The 20,905-nt window shown below is 39.2% G+C and overlaps 4 protein-coding genes across 6 annotated transcripts in view; 2 read left to right on the plus strand and 2 right to left on the minus strand.

Moving 5' to 3' along the window:
• Positions 1–81: 81 nt before the first annotated feature.
• tnnt2d (troponin T2d, cardiac) lies at positions 82–3,812 on the plus strand. Its single transcript, XM_057329497.1, has 11 exons — positions 82–130; positions 276–283; positions 414–438; positions 516–573; positions 659–775; positions 1,342–1,419; positions 2,479–2,592; positions 2,682–2,794; positions 3,014–3,104; positions 3,450–3,487; positions 3,577–3,812. The coding sequence occupies exons 1-11, from the start codon at positions 93–95 to the stop codon at positions 3,620–3,622; spliced, it is 726 nt and encodes a 241-aa protein (XP_057185480.1). The 5' UTR covers positions 82–92; the 3' UTR covers positions 3,623–3,812.
• A 159-nt stretch (positions 3,813–3,971) lies between these two features.
• On the minus strand, positions 3,972–13,125 carry dnm1l (dynamin 1-like). Its single transcript, XM_057329493.1, is given in 20 exon segments — positions 3,972–4,457; positions 4,531–4,690; positions 4,815–4,924; positions 5,081–5,221; positions 6,104–6,175; positions 6,407–6,460; positions 6,550–6,642; positions 6,749–6,838; positions 7,101–7,256; positions 7,525–7,645; positions 7,795–8,001; positions 8,122–8,253; positions 8,396–8,516; positions 8,618–8,780; positions 9,718–9,804; positions 9,904–9,975; positions 10,116–10,162; positions 10,707–10,742; positions 11,333–11,477; positions 12,888–13,125. Coding segments are annotated over 20 exon segments (2,166 nt in total). The 5' UTR covers positions 12,990–13,125; the 3' UTR covers positions 3,972–4,400.
• Positions 13,126–13,503: 378 nt separating this feature from the next.
• On the minus strand, positions 13,504–17,033 carry dnajb9a (DnaJ heat shock protein family (Hsp40) member B9a). Of its 2 annotated transcripts, none has more exons than XM_057329617.1 (3): positions 16,938–17,033; positions 15,420–15,648; positions 13,504–15,271 (listed from the first exon to the last, which is right to left on the minus strand). In XM_057329617.1, exons 2-3 carry the CDS (start codon positions 15,634–15,636, stop codon positions 14,841–14,843), a joined length of 648 nt encoding a protein of 215 aa, XP_057185600.1. In that variant the 5' UTR covers positions 15,637–15,648; positions 16,938–17,033; the 3' UTR covers positions 13,504–14,840. The 2 variants fall into 2 exon arrangements, with proteins under 2 accessions (XP_057185600.1, XP_057185599.1); XM_057329616.1 differs by lacking the exon at positions 16,938–17,033 and adding an exon at positions 16,325–16,438.
• Positions 16,724–20,905, plus strand: part of si:dkey-219c3.2 (transcription initiation factor TFIID subunit 4) — a 44,453-nt gene continuing 40,271 nt past the window's right edge. Inside the window, exons 1-4 of one of the 2 annotated variants that reach the window (XM_057329614.1) lie at positions 16,724–18,170; positions 18,275–18,435; positions 19,677–19,853; positions 20,446–20,568. In XM_057329614.1, the coding sequence (XP_057185597.1) occupies positions 16,916–18,170; positions 18,275–18,435; positions 19,677–19,853; positions 20,446–20,568 (1,716 nt within the window). In that variant the 5' untranslated portion in view covers positions 16,724–16,915. The remainder of the gene's footprint in view (positions 18,171–18,274; positions 18,436–19,676; positions 19,854–20,445; positions 20,569–20,905) is intronic. The other variant, XM_057329615.1, reaches the window with a different exon arrangement.

Here is a 20,905-nt window from a genome sequence, read left to right on the forward strand (position 1 = left end):
TCTTAAAAGGACATAGTTACATTTATTACATCATTTATTATAGTCGATGTTGTTTCATGGTTTGTGTTTCATCTCTGAAAGTATTGGCAGTTATGTCTGATACAGAGGACATGATGGAGGATGGAGTTCAGTGAGTAACAATATTTTACTTTTTAGTTTCGCAACCAAATAAATAATAAACAGCTATAAATAGTGCAAGTCATTCTAATGGCAATATATATTCTCATTAATCTTTTGTGTCTCTGTGTTTGTTTGTGTTTACCTCATTATAAAAGGGAGGAAGGTATTGTATCGCCAGTGATGATGAAAAGTGTTGTACTGAAAGTGCTTGTATATTTATTTATTCAAATGTCTTTGCATTATTAATTCTATCCCATTGCTGACCAAAAACAAACAACTCTCTCAAAATCTAGTTGATGACTCCAAGTCCAAACCAAAGTAAGCCATTACTTTGTATCCATCATCAGATTTAGGACAAAGCTGAACAGTTTGCTTATGTGTATTTTAATCTTCAGGTTTCTATCAAATATCCAAGCACCAAAGATTCCAGAAGGAGAGAAAGTCGATTTTGATGTATGGCATTCTTCTCTCTTTGATCTCACGTCTTTCTCTTTATGTTCACACTCTTTGTAACTTGCAGTATTTGTATGTGTTATAGGACATAAGCCGTAAGCGTCAGGAGAAGGATTTAACCGAGCTGCAGTCTCTCATTGAGGCGCATTTCCTTCAGAGACAGAAAGACGAGGAAGAGCTTATTACTCTGGTCAACCGAATCGTGGGTGTTTTCTACTTTAATACATTTGCGATATTGTGTTCAAACGTGTTTCATAATGCACACCCCGGTAGACTATAACAATTTTGTATTTTGTTTTTTATTTAGTTGTGCCGTGAGGAAGCCGCCCAACTAACAAACATTTATGTATATTCCATGAGACAAAGTAATAACTTTAAGATTAGAAAAATGATCCTGTTTAAAGGTTTACATAAACATGGTTTTTAATATGTGTGTTGTCTCCTTGAGCATCATCGGACAGTGACTGCCTGTAGCTTTTCGTGAGTCAGTTGCCTGTACAGTAATGCTGGACCGCAGTATCTTTGAAACACAGTGAAGTGAACAAAAAATAAAGAACATACCGGACCCGGAGGATTTTTGTTGAGAACATTGGGTAGCCTATACCGCTCAGGACAAATATCTTTTGTGTCAAATAGCCTTCTCTAAGGCACTAATAAATAAACAAATGTAATTTTGATTTTATATTCTTGTTTTATAAACACCTTGTAGATTCGGCAGAGGCGTTGTAAACTTGTGAGCGCAACTCTTTATGTAAATGTGTTGAACAGGAGAAGAGAAGAACAGAGAGAGCCGAACAGCAGCGAGTACGTGCGGAGAGAGAGAAAGAGCGTCAGGCTAGACTCGCTGTAAGTTCCACAACAAATTCTTTCTTTCTTTCTTTCTTTCTTTCTTTCTTTCTTTCTTTCTTTCTTTCTTTCTTTCTTTCCCTCTCTCTCTCTCTCCCTCCCTCTTTCTTTTTTCTGTCTTTCTTTCTCTCTCTCTCTCTCTCTCTCTCCCTCCCTCCCTCTTTCTTTTTTCTTTCTTTCTTTCTTTCTTTCTTTCTTTCTTTCTTTCTTTCTTTCTTTCTTTCTTTCTTTCTTTCTTTCTTTCTTTCTTTCTTTCTTTCTTTCTTTCTTTCTCTCTCTCTCCCTCCAAATCAAAACTAGAGCAAATATTGACCAAAGAGACTAAATTTTGTCGACATAACTTGTTGAATAATTTCTATTGACGGTTTCATCAGACGCACGCGCTTGGCCCAAATTAAACTTCCGCTCTGTATTTGATTATCGGTCTGGCTAGTGGCCTAATAAAACAATTTATTTGATATTTAATTTGTATTAATGTTAATGTATATTAATATTTTATTGTGTATTAATTGTATTAAATTAAGCTCCTAAACAGTTATTGATTCTTTGCAGAGGTGAAAGTGAAAGGAAAGTAAACAGTTATTGATTCTTTGCAGAGGTGAAAGTGAAAGTAAAGTAAACAGTTATTGATTCTTTGCAGAGGTGAAAGTGAAAGTAAAGTAAACAGTTATTGATTCTTTGCAGAGGTCTGCCGGAAGTAAAGTTTGGGCCACGTAACGTTTGTTTGTTGCTGCTGAAATCGTCACGTTTACATTTTCAGTTAAATTTAATATGATTCCTCAACAAACGCACTCAGGAAACAATCGAAATAAAAATTGTTACCCCTTAATGCACATAATCTAAAGGCTAAAATACATTACAAGACTTTTGCTCAGATTTTCAGTCTGGGCTTGTTGCAGAACGTCTGTGCCAGTCTGGATTTGATAAATTAGTGTGTTTCTATCTGAAACTTTCAAAAAGTCTGCAAGTGTATGATGTCTAGTTAAAAAAAAATCTGTTCAGATTTTAAAAGTCTTGTAGCATATTCCAGCCATAAAACAGATTTAATGTAACCTGCAGGAAGAGAGAGAAAGGAAGGAACAAGACGAACAGAGGAAGAAACAAGATGATGATGCCAAGAAGAAGAAAGCTCTCACTAACATGACCAATCAGTATGGTGGAATGCAGCAAAAGGTCAGTGAACCTCATATTTACTGTAAGCTGTCAAGTCACATGATCTTTGTTTTTTATCATTATCATTCATATTATTGTTGGTCCAAAAGAGTGAGGGTCGCAAAGGTGCCAAGAAACAGACGGAAAGAGAGAAAAAGAAGAAAATACTGGCTGACCGAAGGAAGGGACTCAACATTGACCATCTGAGCGAGGACAAACTCAAGTACGGCAGTGCTTTTATAGTGATAGGCCTATAGGCAGTGCTACTATATAATAATATAAACAAACACACCAAGTGTGACATTTTCTACTGAAAACTGTAGTGAAAATATTAACTGACCTTTCAGAAGTAGAAGACAACATCCAGTTACTGCCGTATAATAAGAAATTGTGCATTTGGTCTTAAATCAAGGGTTTAAAGATCTTCTGTTACACTTTGCAGGGATAAAGCCAATGAGCTGTGGCAGTGGTTGATGGAACTGGAGGCAGAAAAGTACGATCTGAACGAGAAATTTAAACGGCAGAAATATGACGTAAGTGATATCTTAACTGAATCCATCCTGTTCAGATGGCATTCCAGGCTTTCTATCACATTGGTCATAATTTGATGGACAAAATACCCAAGATATGCATTAGAGCGTATAACAACACCTAAAAACGAATATGTAATATAATAATATATAATTCACAAAGAAGCACCTGCAATTATTTCCAGAGAACATTTTACTTCAAACCTTAAGCACAAACAGCTAACAGATTTAATTTGAACGGGAAAATATCTGCTCACTGTTTACGGCTCTAACGTAATTGAAGGTCAACAGGTTGTGTTCATTATCACTTTATTATGTTAGTGTTCAGCTTCTGTTGGTCTCTTACAGATAAATCAGCTCCTTGCACGAGTTCAGGATCACCAGAGGTAAGAACCACAATCTCATGAATGCTTTTGAGCCCCTTTAAAACCCTAAAACAGGTATTTTAAACTCTTGTTTGTTTCCTATCCTTCAGTGCCAAGGGGCGTGGCAAAGGCAAAATGGGAGGAAGGCTGAGATAGATGCTGACAGCAGGCAACAGATCTGAGGAACCTGTATCTTCTTGTTTTTTTTTTTGCTTGTTCATTTGTTTGTTTTGTGTGTGTATTTTAAATTGTTCAGAATGTACAAAAATTCTCAGGCTGTACATTTTTGCTTTGCCGTGCATTGCTTATGAATGTCAAGAATAAATTCTCACTCACTGTACTATGCCAGTCAATTGATAATTGTTATTTAAAACAAAGGCTGTATGTTGAACTTGAAACGTCTGAAAACATATATCTAGTTTTTTTAAAAACCGTACCTAGCCATTATATCACCTCAACAATAATTTTATATACAACCAAAAGAAGAAGAAAAACAGTGAAGTAACAAAAACGATGCAGTGAAATTAAATATTTATAGTGAATGTTACAAATGAAGCCTTAATGCTTTTCCTCTCCTATATTACTTATAACATTTGAATCCTGTTTTGTGACAGCCCAGAACACAAAATTCAGTTTTTTATATCACTACCTTTAATTTAGGCTACATCAGAGACATGGTCCTTTAACAGGCCACACATTATCTGGAGATACATACATGAAAGACATCACTGAATGGGACGGTGCGCAGATGTGACGTGATATGTGCTGCTCTCAATGTAGCTGAAGAAGTCCATGGCATTCAAATATTCGTTACACACAAATTGACAGCAGTGCATTTTTAAGTTGGCTATCTGGCAGATCCAGACAGGAACGGCCGGCGCAGACCGCAGGGCTTGGGTGAAAGTGGGAGGGGCCTGTACATCCGGGTGGGACTTCACCACAGGTGTGTTTCTCGGATCTCAGCGATCACCTGACTGGCTTTCTGTAAGGCCTGTGAGGAGAAACATGAGAGCTCACGTTTATGATGTTTGACATTCGGCGCAATGTCTGGTCCACATTTTTACCTTCAACATATCTGCAGCTTCATTGCGGCGCTGGGCCATGTCCTCTGACTCGGTGAGGAGGTCGTCCAGCAGGGGGGGTTTATACAGCTGTCCCACCAGCTCGCTCTGTAAACTGTCCTTCACGTGGTTCACCAGGAAATGCATCACAGCCTTTGGTACACTACAGAGATGGTGAGAAACATGTACATTAGAGGAAAAGCATCAGGGACCTCAGACTCCTATCTTATCTTGCAGTAACCATGGCGATTTCAGCTAAGATCTCAAAGCTGGTTTGTGCCACACACCTGTCCTGAATATTTTTGCGGACAATGAGAAAATAGGATTTGATGAGCCTCTCGATGACCTCACAGTCCCGCTGCTCGCGAGCAGACAGTTTCCTGGCAACCGGCACCGGCTGGCAAAACATCAAATCAAATCAACAGTAATTCATTCAGACCGCACCGGCCAGAAGACTAGTGGATACACATATTATAGTGAGTTTACTCCAAATATGTTGCTTTAAGCACATTTTACAATGTAATAAAAGGAATCCGTGTTTTATGGAACCCACCACGTCAAGTAAGTTCACTGCATATCCTCTCTGAGGGCTGGCGGGAATGGAGCTCTGCAGTTTGGTTTTGTCTTCTCCCTGGCCTTCCTCGCCTTTCTTCAGCATGCCGCGCCAGTTCCCCGTTCCTCCTTCCTGCTCCCCCTGATGCACACAAACATACAATGGAAGCCAATGGTATTTGTGACATGCTAAAAACTACATAGAAAAAATATTGCAAAACCTTACGAAAAAATACTCTGCATGCAAAAACAGGAAGAGCTTGGTGAGCTTTCGAAGAGAGCAAAACACTGACACAAACAATATTCATCTTCATAAAAATGACACAAAATATTAAGCAATTCTGTACAAACCAAACGGCACAAGAAAAAAATATCCGCCATTGGTTTAGCATTCAGTCACCATGCAGTCAGTGGGCTTAAAGGGGTCATATGGCATGAATACGTGTTTTTCTGTGTCTTTGGTATGTTATAAGTTGCCCACGCATGTATTAGACTCGGAACAAATTTGCATTCTATCTAAATGCGAATGCTCACCCAGACCTGCCTGAAACTCCTCGTGTAACCACACCCCCACAAATCTACGTCAGTTCGTGGTATGATTTGACTAAGACCGCCCAAATGTATACGCAAGTAAGGTGGGTGTACCTGTCAGTACAATTGCTTTGGAACCTGATGTCCCAAATATGGTAAGAGGCGTTACATTTCCGTCACACGCTTGCAGTATTCGACCAATCACTACGCACTGGTTAATTGGCCAATCACAGCACACCTCGCTTTTCAGAGCGATGAGCTTTGTGCGTTTCAAAGAGGCGGGGCAAAGAGTTGATACAAACATGCACTGTACGTGGAAAATACAGCGTTTTTGAACCTTAAATCGCGTATACAGTACACATTGCAGTACATCTAAAACAAACGATAATATTCGTTTAAGCCGTGTCATATGACCACTTTAAGGATTTTAGGGAAAAAAGTTGGGTTGAAAATCACACCATGCTATGCCCCTACTACAGGGGGCGCCACACACCTTAGGGCCCTCGCCCTCAACAGGCAGCTGCTCGCTAAGCGACACTAACTGCCCACCAGGACCTTTTAAGGACTACAGAGAGACACAGGAAGAGAGAAGAATAAACTACTCAGCTAAAAGATGAAAGCACCAGGGTTCTACCTACTTCTGGTCAAGAACAACAAGCATAGAAATGCCACAGAGAGAAAAATGCTGATGAGAGGAGAGGTTTACGAGTACAAGTGCAATCAAGAGGACTGAGAACATCTGCAGCAAATCCCAATGTCTTGAATAGAAGATAATAACCACAGCAATAATGTGTACCTTATCACGCGGCACAGCTGTGGGCATGTCTCTCATCCGGTTACGCCTCTGCTCCTGTTCCCAACAAATAAATACATTTCACTTCTCCAGTTGATAAATTGTGGTCCTTGCATACAAATGAAACTATTAAAATGTTAGTAAACCTCAATGTTGTTGTTCATGAGTCCGCAAGCATCTGCAAAGTCTGGGTGTTTGGTATTGATGTAAGCCAACTCGATCGCTACCAAGTTGTGAACCTGGAACAGTGTAAGCAATTTAATGAACAATTAACAGAAAAATGGATTTAATCAACTATTTATACAGGATACAGAAATTCGGTCAAATGAGAGACATGAGACCAACCATCTCATTGGTGACCGGCAGCCTCTTCCTAAGCAGAGAGGTGACCACTTCAACTATAGCATCATGGAGCTTTGGAAACCTAAGCAACTCCTAGTGATAAAAACAAGAAAAGCAAAATAATACTTTTCTCATCATCATTTAAGTTTCATAACTACTGCGATTTAGCTTCTGCGTGTTTATGAAGTGCACCCAGGTTATTGCCCTAAAAACAGCTAGTTGGAGCTCAACTGTTAAGCATAACTTTGATAATAATCCCGCCTCCAGTTTATTCTGATTGGACACAAAACGTACATTAATGTGCTGAGTATTAAAAGTTGATATAGTTTTACCCGGACTCTCTTATACAGTATACCTGGGTGCTGTAGTTACTACAGTGCTGAATGATCCTCTGCATCTCCTCATGCACCAGCTCCACACACCGCAGGCTGGGTTCCTCCAGACGCTTCACCTGTCTCTTCACCAAGAGCTCGAATGAAATCTCAGGGACAAACAGTGCCGGACGAGGACCCTGCAGAAATAGACCACGCCAAGAACCATATTAACTACAACTTACATTGTAAGATTCAGAAATCACTGCGCTAAAGAATTAAAGGTGTTACGTAACAGCCATATCTAAGACACTATATTAGTTAAAGGGCCTCAGAGGACCTGTGCTTAAAAAATTGAGCACTTCACGAGTCAATACAAAAATGCTACAATCCAAGTGTTTAAAAGACATATTAAATAACATACACAAGCCCACAAAAGTAAATAAATGACATTTGCCTTCAACCTACCGTGGCATTCCTGATAGCTGTAAGCACATCGATAGTCGTGAGTCCCCCCAGGGGGTCGACTGACTCCAGTGTCCTACCAAACGTCTCATGGAAAATTTAACATATTCTTGCACCACCACACCTACAATATGACCACAAAGCAGCTGTGATTATCACTGACTTCACTGTAATATACACATTCTGATGTGATAAACATTATAATACATATATATATATATATATATACTGTATATTTATCATATATCTTGAAAGAACAAGGGACACACTAACAGTTCAGCCGTCTCAATGTATTTGGCCGTTCCTTCAATAGTGTGGCAGTACTCTGTGGCAAACTTGGTGATGAGCTGCAGCAAGGTGGCGCTCTTGTCGTCAACGGGCTCACCATAGCTGCTGAGCAGAGACTGATACTGGGCAGCTAGAATGTTGATACGCGTCTTCAGCTCTGGCAGACAGTCCCTAATGTGGTGCATCAACAACCTGAGCGAGAAATATGGAAAAGTATTTTTATACATATTATATTATACATTTGTGCTCTAAAACCAGCACAGAGATATTTAAATGATCTTGTAGCATTGACACTTTATAGCAGATATCTACCTATTTAAAGTTCGTGCAAGATATTTGGTTCCGTTTCTGTTGGCGAGCGAGGGATATTTCTTCTGCAGGAAGGCATACTCATCACGGATGGAGTCGGCCACACTTTTTTTGTTATTGATGTCCAGCTGACTCCTGGATGAAGACATTAATTCATGAACATACTTGTTTTTAATCATTCGAATATGGGATAAGGTTATCAAACAAAGCAAATCAATATAGAATCAGCCTCCAGGACTGGAACATATATTATTATTGTCGACTTTTCGTTTTTTACCTGTTGACCACTCCGATCAATCCAAGTTTAACAGGAATGACTCTGCCCATGAGCACATCCATCGCATCGGTACCGGCATCCATCAGATCCAGTTTAGTCACCACAGCCAGCGTTCTGCGACCTGACAGCAGTCAAGTTCACATGCATTAAAACAAATCTGCATTGCACAGCTATGCAAAAAAAGGAATTATATTAATATCTACAAAAAGGAAACATGCTGACCATCTGGATCCACTTCGCGGGCGACTTTCAAAGCTTCAGACGTGGCCATATCTGTGTTTGCCGCGGTGACAGCTAAGATGATGCTGTTGGGGTTACTGATGTATTTAAGGATCAGCTCACGAATCTGAAGTTCAATGTCCTTTGGCTGGTCTCCTACTGGGACCTGATAATAAACGTAAATGTTAAAGGGGTCATATGGCGCGAATACATGTTTTTCTGTGTCTTTGGTGTGTTATAAGTTGCCCATGCATGTATTAGACACGTAAAATTGCCAAAATTAAAGTGTGGGAACAAAAGATGCATTCTATCTAAAAGCGAATGCTCACCCAGACCTGCCTGAAACGCCTCGTGTAACCACACCCCCACAAATCTATGTCAGTTCATAAGTAAGTTGGGTGTACCTGTCAGTACAATTGCTTTGGAACCTGTTGTTCCAAATATGGTAAGAGGCGTTACATTTCCTTCACACGCTTGTAGTATTCCACCAATCACTACGCACTGGTTAATTGGCCAATCATAGCATACCTCGCTTTTCAGAGCGATGAGCTTTGTAAAAAATCTGCATGTTTCAGAAAGGCGGGGCAAAGAGGAGATACAAACAGGCACGGTATGTGGAAAATACAGCGTTTTTGAACCTTAAATCGTGTATAGACATTGCATTACATCTAAAACAAACGATAATATTCGGTTTAGCCGTGTCATATGACCCCTTTAAAGGAACGATTCATTTAAAAATGAAAATTGTCATCATTTACTCACCCTCAAGTTGTTCCAAACCTGTATCAATTTCTTTGTTCTGCTGAACACAAAGTATGATTATTTGGAAAAATGTTTGTAACCAAACAGATCTGGGGCACTATAGACTTCCATAGTAGGGAAAATCTACTCTTGTAGTTAATGGTGTTTAGTTTCCCACATTCTTTAAATTTCTTTTTTTGTGTTCAACAGAACAAAGATTTTTATAGTTTTGGAACAACTTAAGGGTGAGTAAATTATGACAATTTTCATTTTTGGGTGAACTGTCCTTTAAGTTAAATAAACAGCTAATCCAAGATTATATGAAATACTGTTGCATGTTACTAGTTATCCTGTTAAAATACCTTAGTGATGCCAGGCAGGTCCACCAGTGTGAGGTTGACAACATGTGGGGAGAAGATTTTCAGGTGTATGGGTTCATCACTGATCCCCTGTAAAATACAGAGTACCAACCTTACAATGCCTGTAACACAATGTATTAGTAAATCAACAGAAACCACACAATTGGTCTGAATGCTCTGATGACGTACCTTATTATTGCCAGAAACTCTTTCGGTTTCATTTACGATTTCTTGCCTGATATCCTCAAAATCTGTGTAGATCTAAAAGCAAACACACGTTTACAATCGCAAAGAATTGTTTACAATGGATGCCTACAAACAGGTCACATATACACGTTTGACTTTAGTGGGCACCAATTGTAAAGTCTTTGTCCAAAGGTGTATTGTACGGGTTTCATTACCTTGTTTTTGGTGTGTAGAAATTTCCCCCACTCTTCTTCATCCACTCCTGTGGAAAAATAGTTGACAACATTGTCAATGCCACAACAGCATCAAACACACTAGCACTAAACTTAGGAGTTTGTTTACATTCTCAGGAGAGTTTGTTTACGCTGCTAAAGATCTGTTTACGTACCGGCGTCTACATATTTTCATCACTAAAACAAACAAAATATCTTATTTAAAAAAGCATCAAAACAACAAATGATACAAAACAAACAAACTGCTACGTAAAAAGGCCAAGCGCAGTGCATTGTGGGTAGGGCTCTCTAACACACACACACTCGCAATAAAGACCTTAGACCTTCATTACAAGGTGAAGTTTAAATAGCACTTGAGTGTTAGTGAGCTATTTAATCCTAAATGGACTGGATCCCAATTCTTGTTCATATTCACCACTTCAAAACAGGACAGTTCACATCTAATTTAAGCCACGACACTAGCAGCGCAACAAAAACTTGCATTGAGGGAGCGGTGAGATGAGGGCTAAAAATAAAGGCCAAAAATAAGATGCTCAAAACAAGCAAGAGGGCAAAGAACAAGGAAAAGGAGACCTTTGTAAAGGCGTCCATTTTTCCAGGCATTGGGGTCTGTGTTTAAAGAGAGATGACAAAGGGTTAGCTCGCAACACCTGGAAGTGCAGCAATGCAGTCGCAAGAGGCTCTACTGTAGCCAAAACCACACAAACGCAGGGAAAGATCGTGCTCAAATCATATATTCTTTCTTTACATATACTGAAAATGATTCCCATAGTATTTATTTTCCCTACTATGGCAGTAAATGGGGGATTCTGTAATCTGTTTGGTTACTGACATTCTTCCAAATATCTTCCTATGTGTTTAGCAGAACAAAGAAATTTGAGAGTGAATAAATAATGACAGAATTTTCATCTTTGGGTGACCTATACCTTTAAGGCACTTACAACTACAGTATTGCAAAAGGTTTAAAAGCAGGACAGCTCACACGTCGAATACCTGAAACTACAGCACGGCCTTAGTATGCTTGATCGACCCAAACAAACAAAATTAAGAGGTCAGTAGAACACACAACAAGTCCTGAGTAACTTCCTCAGTCCCATATACAAACACTGACATTTTCTTGCAATTTTCAAGCAAAAAGCTCACACAAATGTATGCCTTCTGTATTCATTGTGAAACACGAATAGAAAAGTAACAATTACCGTTTTCTTCCCCCGTCTTTCTTCTGTCGTCCGGGTCTACGTGCACCAACTGAAGGATGAGAGGCCTGCGGGTGACAATGCCCGTCCCACGGGGCAAGAGATCTCTGCCAACCAAGCTCTCCAGCACTGAACTCTTCCCACTGCTCTGTAAATCAGATTCACCACAGAATAAATTTAACAAACAGTAGCACGTACTTTAAAAGTTCACAGTCATTGGCTGAAAACAAATAAACCATTCACTTTAAACTGTGCAGACAGCTTAAGAACATTTGGTCACCATGGCACACATATCCTCTTAACTGCTCAATGAAAGTCCTTGTGTTAAAGGGATAGTTCAGCCAAAAATGTTAATTCTGTTTTAATTCCTGTATAGTCTTTCTTTCATCTGTGGAACACAAAAGAAGATATTTTGAGAAATGTCGTTTTGTGTCCATATGATGGAAGTCAATGGGGGTCAATGTTACTAATGTTTTTCAAAATATCTTCCGCAGTAGAAAGAAAGTCATACAGGTTTTGGAATGAGGCTGAATAAATGATGAAACAATTTTCTTTTTTGGGTGAACTATCCCTTTAAGTTCTAGCAGCATTAAGCATGAAGTGTGTGTTAAGACTTGCAGGAAAGTATACTAACAAAGGTGTTGCTAGTAGGGTAAATGTTTGGAGCGATTTTTGGGTCACAAAGGTTCAGTAGACCATAACAACCATAAAAAATATATTTTTAAGAGGATGCCAGAATCCCAAACTGACATTTTTAATATCCAGACTTTTGCAGTAGTAACTGAAACCAGAGCCACTGTCTGTCTATGTGACAACTGATTTATTCATTATCATATTTAAGATACTATAATGCATATTCATGACTATGTTTATTTATTATTTTATATTTCCAGCAGAATAGTCAACAGTCATACTGCTCTTTCAACCCTAGATACCCTATCATTTTATGTTGTAGTTTATCTCTATACACTGATGAGTGTCATACAGCACGATTCCTGCAACTGTTTTGCATACACATGCTGTCTGATCGGACAGGTTCATTAACGTTACTTCTTATGTTAGCTGCTCTACTGAGACCACCACAGCCACACAATGCACTTCCTCGTATATCTTATATTGTTAAAATAGTAACATAATAAATGATCATAATTCATAACAGTAGGAAATGTTCCCGTTGGAATAAGATGCCAATAAAAGAAAGGAAACAAGCGAGGACGTGTGTTAGCACGCTAGCTAGCGAAACAGCTCTTATAATTCAATTCAACTGTTCATCACTGCGATTATTTATTAATGGTCAATTTAAAGCGACATACATGTATGACATTGACCTTGTCGTATACATCAAGTGTCGCAGATATAAAGAAATGCTAATGATGGCTAATAATAGGCTATGTTTTAAAACCCAGCACACACTAGCTAGACTGTTTTTAGGCAACGTATGCGCGCTCCGACACTTCATTCATTAGGTTACGAGTCCCCAAAAGTGTCTTTTGAAACACATCACAGGCGACTTTCAATGGCAGTTGTAATGGAAAGCGCAACTAAAACCTAACGTTACCTGCGTTCCCACCACTGCGATCTGCGGCAACTGGATGATATCTGCCCCGACCGTGTTAAACACATCCTGGAGTTTGTTAATGACAGGAATAAGAGCCTCCATCGCGTTGACGTTCTCTTTTCCTGTCAAAATGAATGAGCTAAGGCAACTACCCCGGCTAAACACGGCACAAAGTCATCCAATGTCTCTCACGCAGGCACCATGAACCAACCCGGCCGCGGAAAACCTGCGGCACGGTGCATTCTGGGAGAAGTAGTTTTAGGCGTATGAACATCTGTTGACCCACTTCTGAAATCAATTCTAAGCATTGTTGAGAGGAGATAATGCGCCATGGCAACCGTAACTACGGGGCGCCACAAAAATATTTTGAGCATGGGAATCAGGTTTTTTGGGTGAGGCGCGTGTAATAATAGTAAGTTAAATTATTACCAGAAAATGACACCCTGCAGATATTTACGTAATTTGTATTATTATCCCACGAAGTACATATCTATAATAGAATATAATGTGACATAATACAAATAAATATCCATTAAAATTTTAACGGAATGTACTGAGAATGCTAAAAATGTTCACTAAGGGGCAGAAAAACACAGACCAGTGTCATATTAAAACAAAAAGGTTACAAACTCAGTTTTGAAAACGTTTTATTGTTTACCCAAATACGTTATATTAAACATCTGGTCACAAATGCTAGGTAACACTTTATTTTACGGTGCCCTTGTTACGCATGTTACATGTATTTACTATAGTATTTACTATAAATTATGCATAATTACATGTAACTAACCCTGACCCAAACCCTAATCCTAACCCTATAGTAAGTACATGTAGTTGCTTTTTATTACTCAGTACTTAAATGTATATTTACACTGTAACACGGGCACTGTAAAATAAAGTGTAACCAAATGCTATTTTTTATTTTCATCCATAGGATTAAAATAGAGAAAGTGCCGGATGTCAATTGAGACTCATAACTATGACAGCAGTAACATTTATACCAACAGGACAGCTGCCTTTCAATATTGCACACAAGATTATTTAAGACAGAACATTCAACACAGGTAATGTCACACAAGATCACAGCTGGGTAATATATAATATTTACATAAAAACAGAAATTCAAGTCGTCCATGTTCCTCTGGAGTTACATCTTCATGCAAATCCTTTGTAACAAATTAGATGTTATACACATTGGCCTGTCAGACTTGTTTTGCTTACCTAAAACAAAAGCTGTTTACAAACCCAACTCAACAACAGATGAAAAAACTAAGCTCAGCTTTTTTAAGCCATGCAAACTGTAATACACACAAGATAAAAAAAAGTGCTCCAATTTGTTTACATTCCAATTGAATCAATGAGTGGGAAAGGCACACTTTCTATCTAACAAGTGTTAAGTTGAGAAACTATTAAATATAATTAACTCTATTATTCACAACAATTCAGCAAACATTTGTTTAGCTTCAGATAATATTTTGATGATTTAGCACCAACACAAAAAATGCAAGATAAGTAAATTAAGTAATGGAAGATACATATGGTCTCTTTGATGCTATGTGTCAGGATTTTTTAAACAATTATAAAAGCAATGAATTTTGTGTGTACAGTCACTTGTTATGTATGTTAAGGAAGTGCAATTTAAATATATATATATGCACACTAATATAAGGGGGTCACAATTTCCCCTGAAGAAATTAATCTCAAAGAAGATTAATATGTATAATTTCGCAACTGCGAGAATGAAAACAAACTTTTTTAAGAGGCTCTAATATTCAACATAGTGTCAATCAAACTGAAAACTCGAAACTACTCATCCTCCTCAGAAATAAATCACTCACAGTCACAGGTAAAATCGCACCTCACTCTTCACAGCAGCAAGCAAATAAATCAGTCTTATTAGACAAAAAAAAATAAAAGTAGCATAATCCTCTGAGCCGTGGTCCGCTCTGATATTCAAGATGAGGTGCAGTCAGTGTAAGTGGTCACCATGTTTCCCCTCCTCTGGGTTACAGTTCTGCAGTGCTGTTTGGCTGTTCCCTGAAACCTGCTTTCTGTCCTTTTGACGTGCTTGTCAAATGTAAACATCTTCTCCATATCTTCAAACATGTCTTCGAAGACACCAGCGCCAAAAGCACCCTGAAAATGTCTCTTATGGCGGTTGTGTGCTTGCTGGTGGGCTCTGAATTGTTCGTCGAAATGACGTTTCGGACGAGCATGCCTATTTTGGCTGTAGATATCAAAGTCTTTGAACATGTCATCGAAGTTGAAATCAAAGGAATGGTGTTGCCCACCTCCTTCTCCACCCATGTCTTCACTTGTAAATGGATTGTTTCCTAACTGGTCATACTCTTGTCTTCTCTTCTCATCGGATAGGGTTTCATATGCTGAGGAACAAGAGTTTTAAAATGAATGGGTGGGAAACAATACAACAAACATATCTGCTTATTTTCTTAAAAGCATGCTATTTCATTTGACAGATTATCACAAACTGGTCAAACATAAAGAACAATGAAACCAATGTATGACACTTACCCTCTGCAATCTCTCGAAATTTTGTTTCTGCATCTGGGCTCTTGTTTTTGTCTGGATGATATTTCATGGCAAGTTTGTGAAAAGCTTTTTTGATCTGACGTTCAGAAGCATCTTTTGGGACGCCAAGAATATCGTAGTAGTCTTTTCTGGCCAGTATAAGTTCTGCTATCATTAGGATGCACACTGCGAACATCAGTGTTGACTGTGCTGTGGCCATGTTTCTAGCTGTCTGATAAGAGAGCAAAGAGACTTTACATGGTGGAAGTATAACATACCATAGTAACACATCTTAATAACAATGTCATACTACATTTGTAAAAAGATTTATTTGTTGTCAACAGGATTTGCCTGTTGATATCATATGCATGATTCTATATCCCAGCGCCTGCAGAAATGCAACGCAAAGTAACAGTTCTACCAATGCGCCACGCCCCTTTGCATAACACAGAGATTTACATAACATAATCGGCCTTTTGATTTTATAATATACGAAACTGTAACTATTTTGATTAACCAAACCTAGTGATTATATTTAGATTGCTATGGCTTGGAATATTAAATGTAACGTTACCGGTGTATGAGACATTTTTGCAAATATGTTTTATATCTCTTTTTGTCCTGTAACTCCTGTTTTGTATTACACTACATTTGTTATATATTGTGTCATGTTAAAGATGATTCTGTGCTAAGCCTGCCCTTACAAAACCCTGATTAACCACGAAAACGCAACCAACTTTTAAAAAGACATTAGTCAGCGCTCTGCATTTTTGCTAAGCCCATTCTGCAACTATATAACGGAGCCTTCGGATAGCCAGATCGTTACATCCGCACTAATAATACATGCTTTACAGATATAAACAGTTAATACGATGTGACTGCCAACATGAATAGGAATATGTACTTACTCTTTCTGACAGCAATGTTAGAAATGATCAAACCTAGACCGTTGTTTTCAATCTTTGGGCAGTACAACACGACTCGCAATGCAATTGGTTCATTTCTGTACCACGTGAAATCTTGACACGAGTCTGACGCCTGAAAACTTTTGGTTGCGTTTTATTTACGCAGATACTCATCTAGTGTCAAATTACCAATTGTATAAAATTCACGAGGTTGATATCCTATTCAATTTATTCAGATGCTTTAAAAATAACAGTATAAGATTTGACCTATTTCTATATTTAAAACGTTAAATAAAAATAACGTTTGGTCCAGATTAAAGGGAGAAACGCCAATAACTCTTCTTAACACGTATGATTCAAACAATTAAAAAAAAATAACATATTAAAATATGATTTAGCATTAAATGCTTAATTATCACCCAAACCGTCACTGTTTGCATACAATTTGTTATAATGGTCAGCACTAATACTTTAAATATCCTTTATTTACAATATTGTACATATTACAAGGCATGTCCGGTTTTGTATAGCCAATAATCTCAGTATTCTTATTTTGATATGACAAGTTTACGACAACAGCTGTAAATATTACGCATGATGTCATTACACTACCCACAATGCCTCTGCTCCAAAACAACGCACGCGCAGTGCGCACATCTCAAGCGTCTCTCAAAGATGGCGGGCGTCCCCGATCCACTGGAAGATATGCTCTACTCCGAAGTGGACGAGAAAGCCGTCAGTGACCTCGTTGGCTCGTTAGAATCGCAGCTCGGCGGACAAAACAAGTCGGTGGGCGATATAAGGAGACCGGGTTCATCCTCAAGCGCGATAAATCCACACTTGGGAAAATTGCTGCCCGCCCAAGTAGGAACAACACTGGAGCAGCAGCAGCGCCAGTCAGAGCGAAATCAGGAGGGAAAGTCTCTGGAAAACGGTCCGGACAGGATACAGGCGTCTAATTCTGCCCCTTCCGCCTCGAACTTGTCAAATAACTCCGCATCTTTGGTCACCGCTACGAATCGGGCGCAGTATCATTCAGCGGGAACGGCGGCATCAAATCCATCAACTTTGTCCGCGAGCTGTTCAAGTGACGCAGCAGCAACGGACTCTCATCCCAACACGAATCACATCCGGACCGCTCCCGCCAGAATACAGAGTGTGAACGGAAGCAGTGGCACGTTGAACTCTTCTGTAATAGCGTCTGCACCCGCCTCTGTGGCGGGATTGCAAGTTGAAGCCAGACCAGGCAGTGTAAATGGTATTGACATTGGTTCAGGTGTAGGTAAAAGCAACATGTCTGCTCCTAATAACACAAATACCGCTTTCGTGTCTGCTCAGCCCAGTAGCACACTGCCACAACCATTAGACAGTCAAGCAAATCCCACCATTGCACTGCACAGGCCTCCTAATACCATCACAGGTGTTGTACACAATGGAGGTGACCCCAAAGTCTCGGGATTGGGTCTCGGGTCCACTCCTGTGGCATTAACAAACACAGAGCCCAAATCTGACCCTCAAAGCCAGATCAAAGCTATCGTCCCGAACCAGCTCCCCGTTGCTCCTGTAGGTTTGCACCCCAGCACGCCCACTCAGATTATTGTGTCTAGTGCTATGCAGGCTAGTCCGGTGGTGACCTCACTTCCTGTGGCAAGCACTCCCTCTGCACTCGCAAAGCCAGCGACGACGACCCTCGTAGGCCAGCCTACGACCCTGTTGAGACCGGGCATGCCGACTCAAGGGACGGTGACCGCGACACCCCCGCAGCGTCTGGGGGCACCTACGACTCAGCTGGTGGTCAGGCCGCAGCAGCAAAATATCCAGTTACCTCCAGGATTCACTATACCGCCAGGTGAGAGCTCCATTTGGTTACTTTGTACTTGTTTGAGTATTCTAAAGTTGAAAAAATGACTTCTGATCCATGATGTATGGTTGTGTTGTGGCTCTTCTCTGTAGGCATGGTACTGGTACGCACAGAGGTGGGTCAGCTGGTGTTGGTTCCCCAGCAAGTCCTGGCCCAGGTCAAAGCTCAGAATCTAAATAAGGGCACGCTGTCTCCAAGACCCGCAACGCCTACTGCCGCAGCACCCTTCAGAGTCACCACACCTGTTGCCCAGGTATGAGCGAGACAAGTGTTCTGAAAGTATCTTTACATTTTCTTTTGCATAACATCACTGTGTGACAGTTCTCGCTAATATCTTAACATACAGTCATGCATGTGTCAAACATACATGACCGTGCATGTGACAGTACATTTTTTTAAACGCTAGGATTTATACTATGCTATAATCCCAAAATTATTGCATTATTAAACCGATATATTGCCTTTCGTAAATAGCAACACTTTCATACACAACCGTGTAGGTTTTTATGCTTTACAAACATATCAGCGTGCTTAAAAATGTAGACATTCTTCTCGTTATAGGTTTTGTTTACACTTATTCTTCAGAAGCATTAGAGAATTATTAATGTTGATTTACTGATAGTGAATCTACTCTAATTTAAAAAAAATGGATCTTTCCAAAAATCTGGAATTACGTAGTAATATCCATTTCAGTATTTTGTATAGCAATATTTTATTTTGCAAATCAATTATCATGTTAAATGGTACAATAGAATACAGTCTATTTACAACTGACACGTTAGGAGGCATCTCAGATATGTCTCCTGCTGTGAACACGTGTGTTTCACAAATATTTTAGAATTGAAATCTAGGCAAAAGATGATGCCTCACAAAGGTTTCTTAGTTATTTTAGTAGTGTACCTGTATTAACTGGACTTGTATGATCTGTCACTGCTGCATGTTGGTACCAGATGCTGAATATGTTTCAAACTCTTGTGCATTAATATTCATGTGCTTTCATTTTTTTTACTGAAAAGACTTCTTTTTTTAAACCACACGTTACTGGGAAAGTTTCAAACCTGTGTTGTAGCTCCATGATTTATTGACAGGCGAGTGGACGGTCCTTCGCTGTGTTTCAGGACAAATCGTGAGAGTTTAGCAAACATATTGTGATCGCCTTTTTTCTTGCTGCCACAAACCAAACTGTAAAACTACACGTTTTGTGTCCCTGACCTCTTCCAAATGTGATTTGAGTGTTTAGATCACAAATTGTATTAGACCTCATTTACACCTGCAATCCACTTGTGATCAGATCGCTTGAAGCAGATCTTAAAATCAGGTGTAAATAGTATTATTTCTTGTTATCCAGTTTTTATATCCGTTGTATAACTTTCAATACAGGCTGAAAACTCATAACATGGTTGGAATTGTTGCTGTAGATTTTGCAGAGCTGCAGGCAACACTGGATCACATTAAATCACAGTTTTTCACTCAGTATGCCTTTTGTTTTTGTAGCAGAAAACAGCAGTGGTAACAATTACCTCAGCTCAGAAGCCTACCACCACAGTCATTACAGCAGGAGCCCGTGTTCAGCCCGCACCGCAGACGGTCCTCAAACCCTCACTGACCCCACAGAGTCCCACCACGACTTCCGCTGCCACCCCTGTCAACAGAGGTCCAGTCCTCTCTCAGGTACCACTGCTCTCCCATACGGTTTCCCTTTCTTAAAGGTACAGCGTGTCATTTTTGGGCCTCCAGAACAAGACAAAATTATAATTTGCTTGTTCGAGGGTTTGACTGTATCAAACTAACATAACAACACTAGCTCAACCAATCGTGTGCATGTGTGCTGGGGTTCCCCTTTTTGTATGACCTCATTCTTTTTTACAGTTCTGTTGAGCGTTAACATTAATTATATTCAGAGGACAAAACAAATAAAAACAATTGGTGCGCGGTAGGGGTGTCACAATATGCCCGTATTGACAATAACTGATATTAAAAACCACGATTATACATAACATGTTAATTCTATACATATGGTATCGTAAAGCCACTATCTATGGTTACAAACTCTCTCTCTAATCCCTACTCATAAATTTTAAGTGTGATTTGTTGGGCAAAAATATTAAAATAGAGATCACAGAAATAGATATTGTGAAAACATTGTTACCGTGAATTCTTTTGCCCATGTGAAGTGAAAATGTAATATTGTGACAGCCCTAGTGCTCAGACTCTGCCTTGATATGATTTTGATTTTGTGTTTTGTGTGAATTTCTCATTTTAGGAAATGCAAGAGAATGTGAAGAAGTGCAAGAACTTCCTAGCAACGCTCATCAAACTTGCATCCCATAATTCCCCCTCACCAGAAACATCGAAGAATGTGAAGGCACTAGTGCAAGATCTGTTGGTAAGATTGTGATGCGTTTATCAATTTAGATTTGTTAAAAACAACCAGCTCAGTTGTTTTTAGAATGGCCCACTTTTGTATCGGTTAATTGTTTTGAATGAATTTGAAAAGCAGTTTGTGGTCTATCTGTGTTTTATTCATCTATTAAAATAACTTGAGTCTGTAATTGTTTATTGTTTAACTTAACAAAACTTTCTGCACATTGGGGAAAAATCCTTGAGACTACTTAAAAAAAATGATCTTTTTATGAAAATCTTTAGTAACCGCCTTTTGCTCTAATATCATGATATAAGATATTTAAGAATTTATCATATATTTTATGTTTTTAAATGATACA

The sequence above is a fragment of the Triplophysa rosa genome, linkage group LG3, assembly GCF_024868665.1.
Source record: "Triplophysa rosa linkage group LG3, Trosa_1v2, whole genome shotgun sequence".
Lineage (NCBI taxonomy): Eukaryota > Metazoa > Chordata > Actinopteri > Cypriniformes > Nemacheilidae > Triplophysa > Triplophysa rosa.

Bases quoted from the DNA above. Each gene is read 5' to 3' on its own strand.
- tnnt2d (XM_057329497.1), top strand. From the start codon at position 93: ATGTCTGATACAGAGGACATGATGGAGGATGGAGTTCA. The intron at 776-1,341 runs GTGGGTGTTTTC...TGTGTTGAACAG, and splicing joins TTACTCTGGTCAACCGAATC to GAGAAGAGAAGAACAGAGAG. The intron at 1,420-2,478 runs GTAAGTTCCACA...TGTAACCTGCAG, and splicing joins AGCGTCAGGCTAGACTCGCT to GAAGAGAGAGAAAGGAAGGA.
- dnajb9a (XM_057329617.1), bottom strand. From the start codon at position 15,636: ATGGCCACAGCACAGTCAACACTGATGTTCGCAGTGTGCATCCTAATG. The intron at 15,272-15,419 runs GTAAGTGTCATA...CTTGTTCCTCAG, and splicing joins ATTTCGAGAGATTGCAGAGG to CATATGAAACCCTATCCGAT.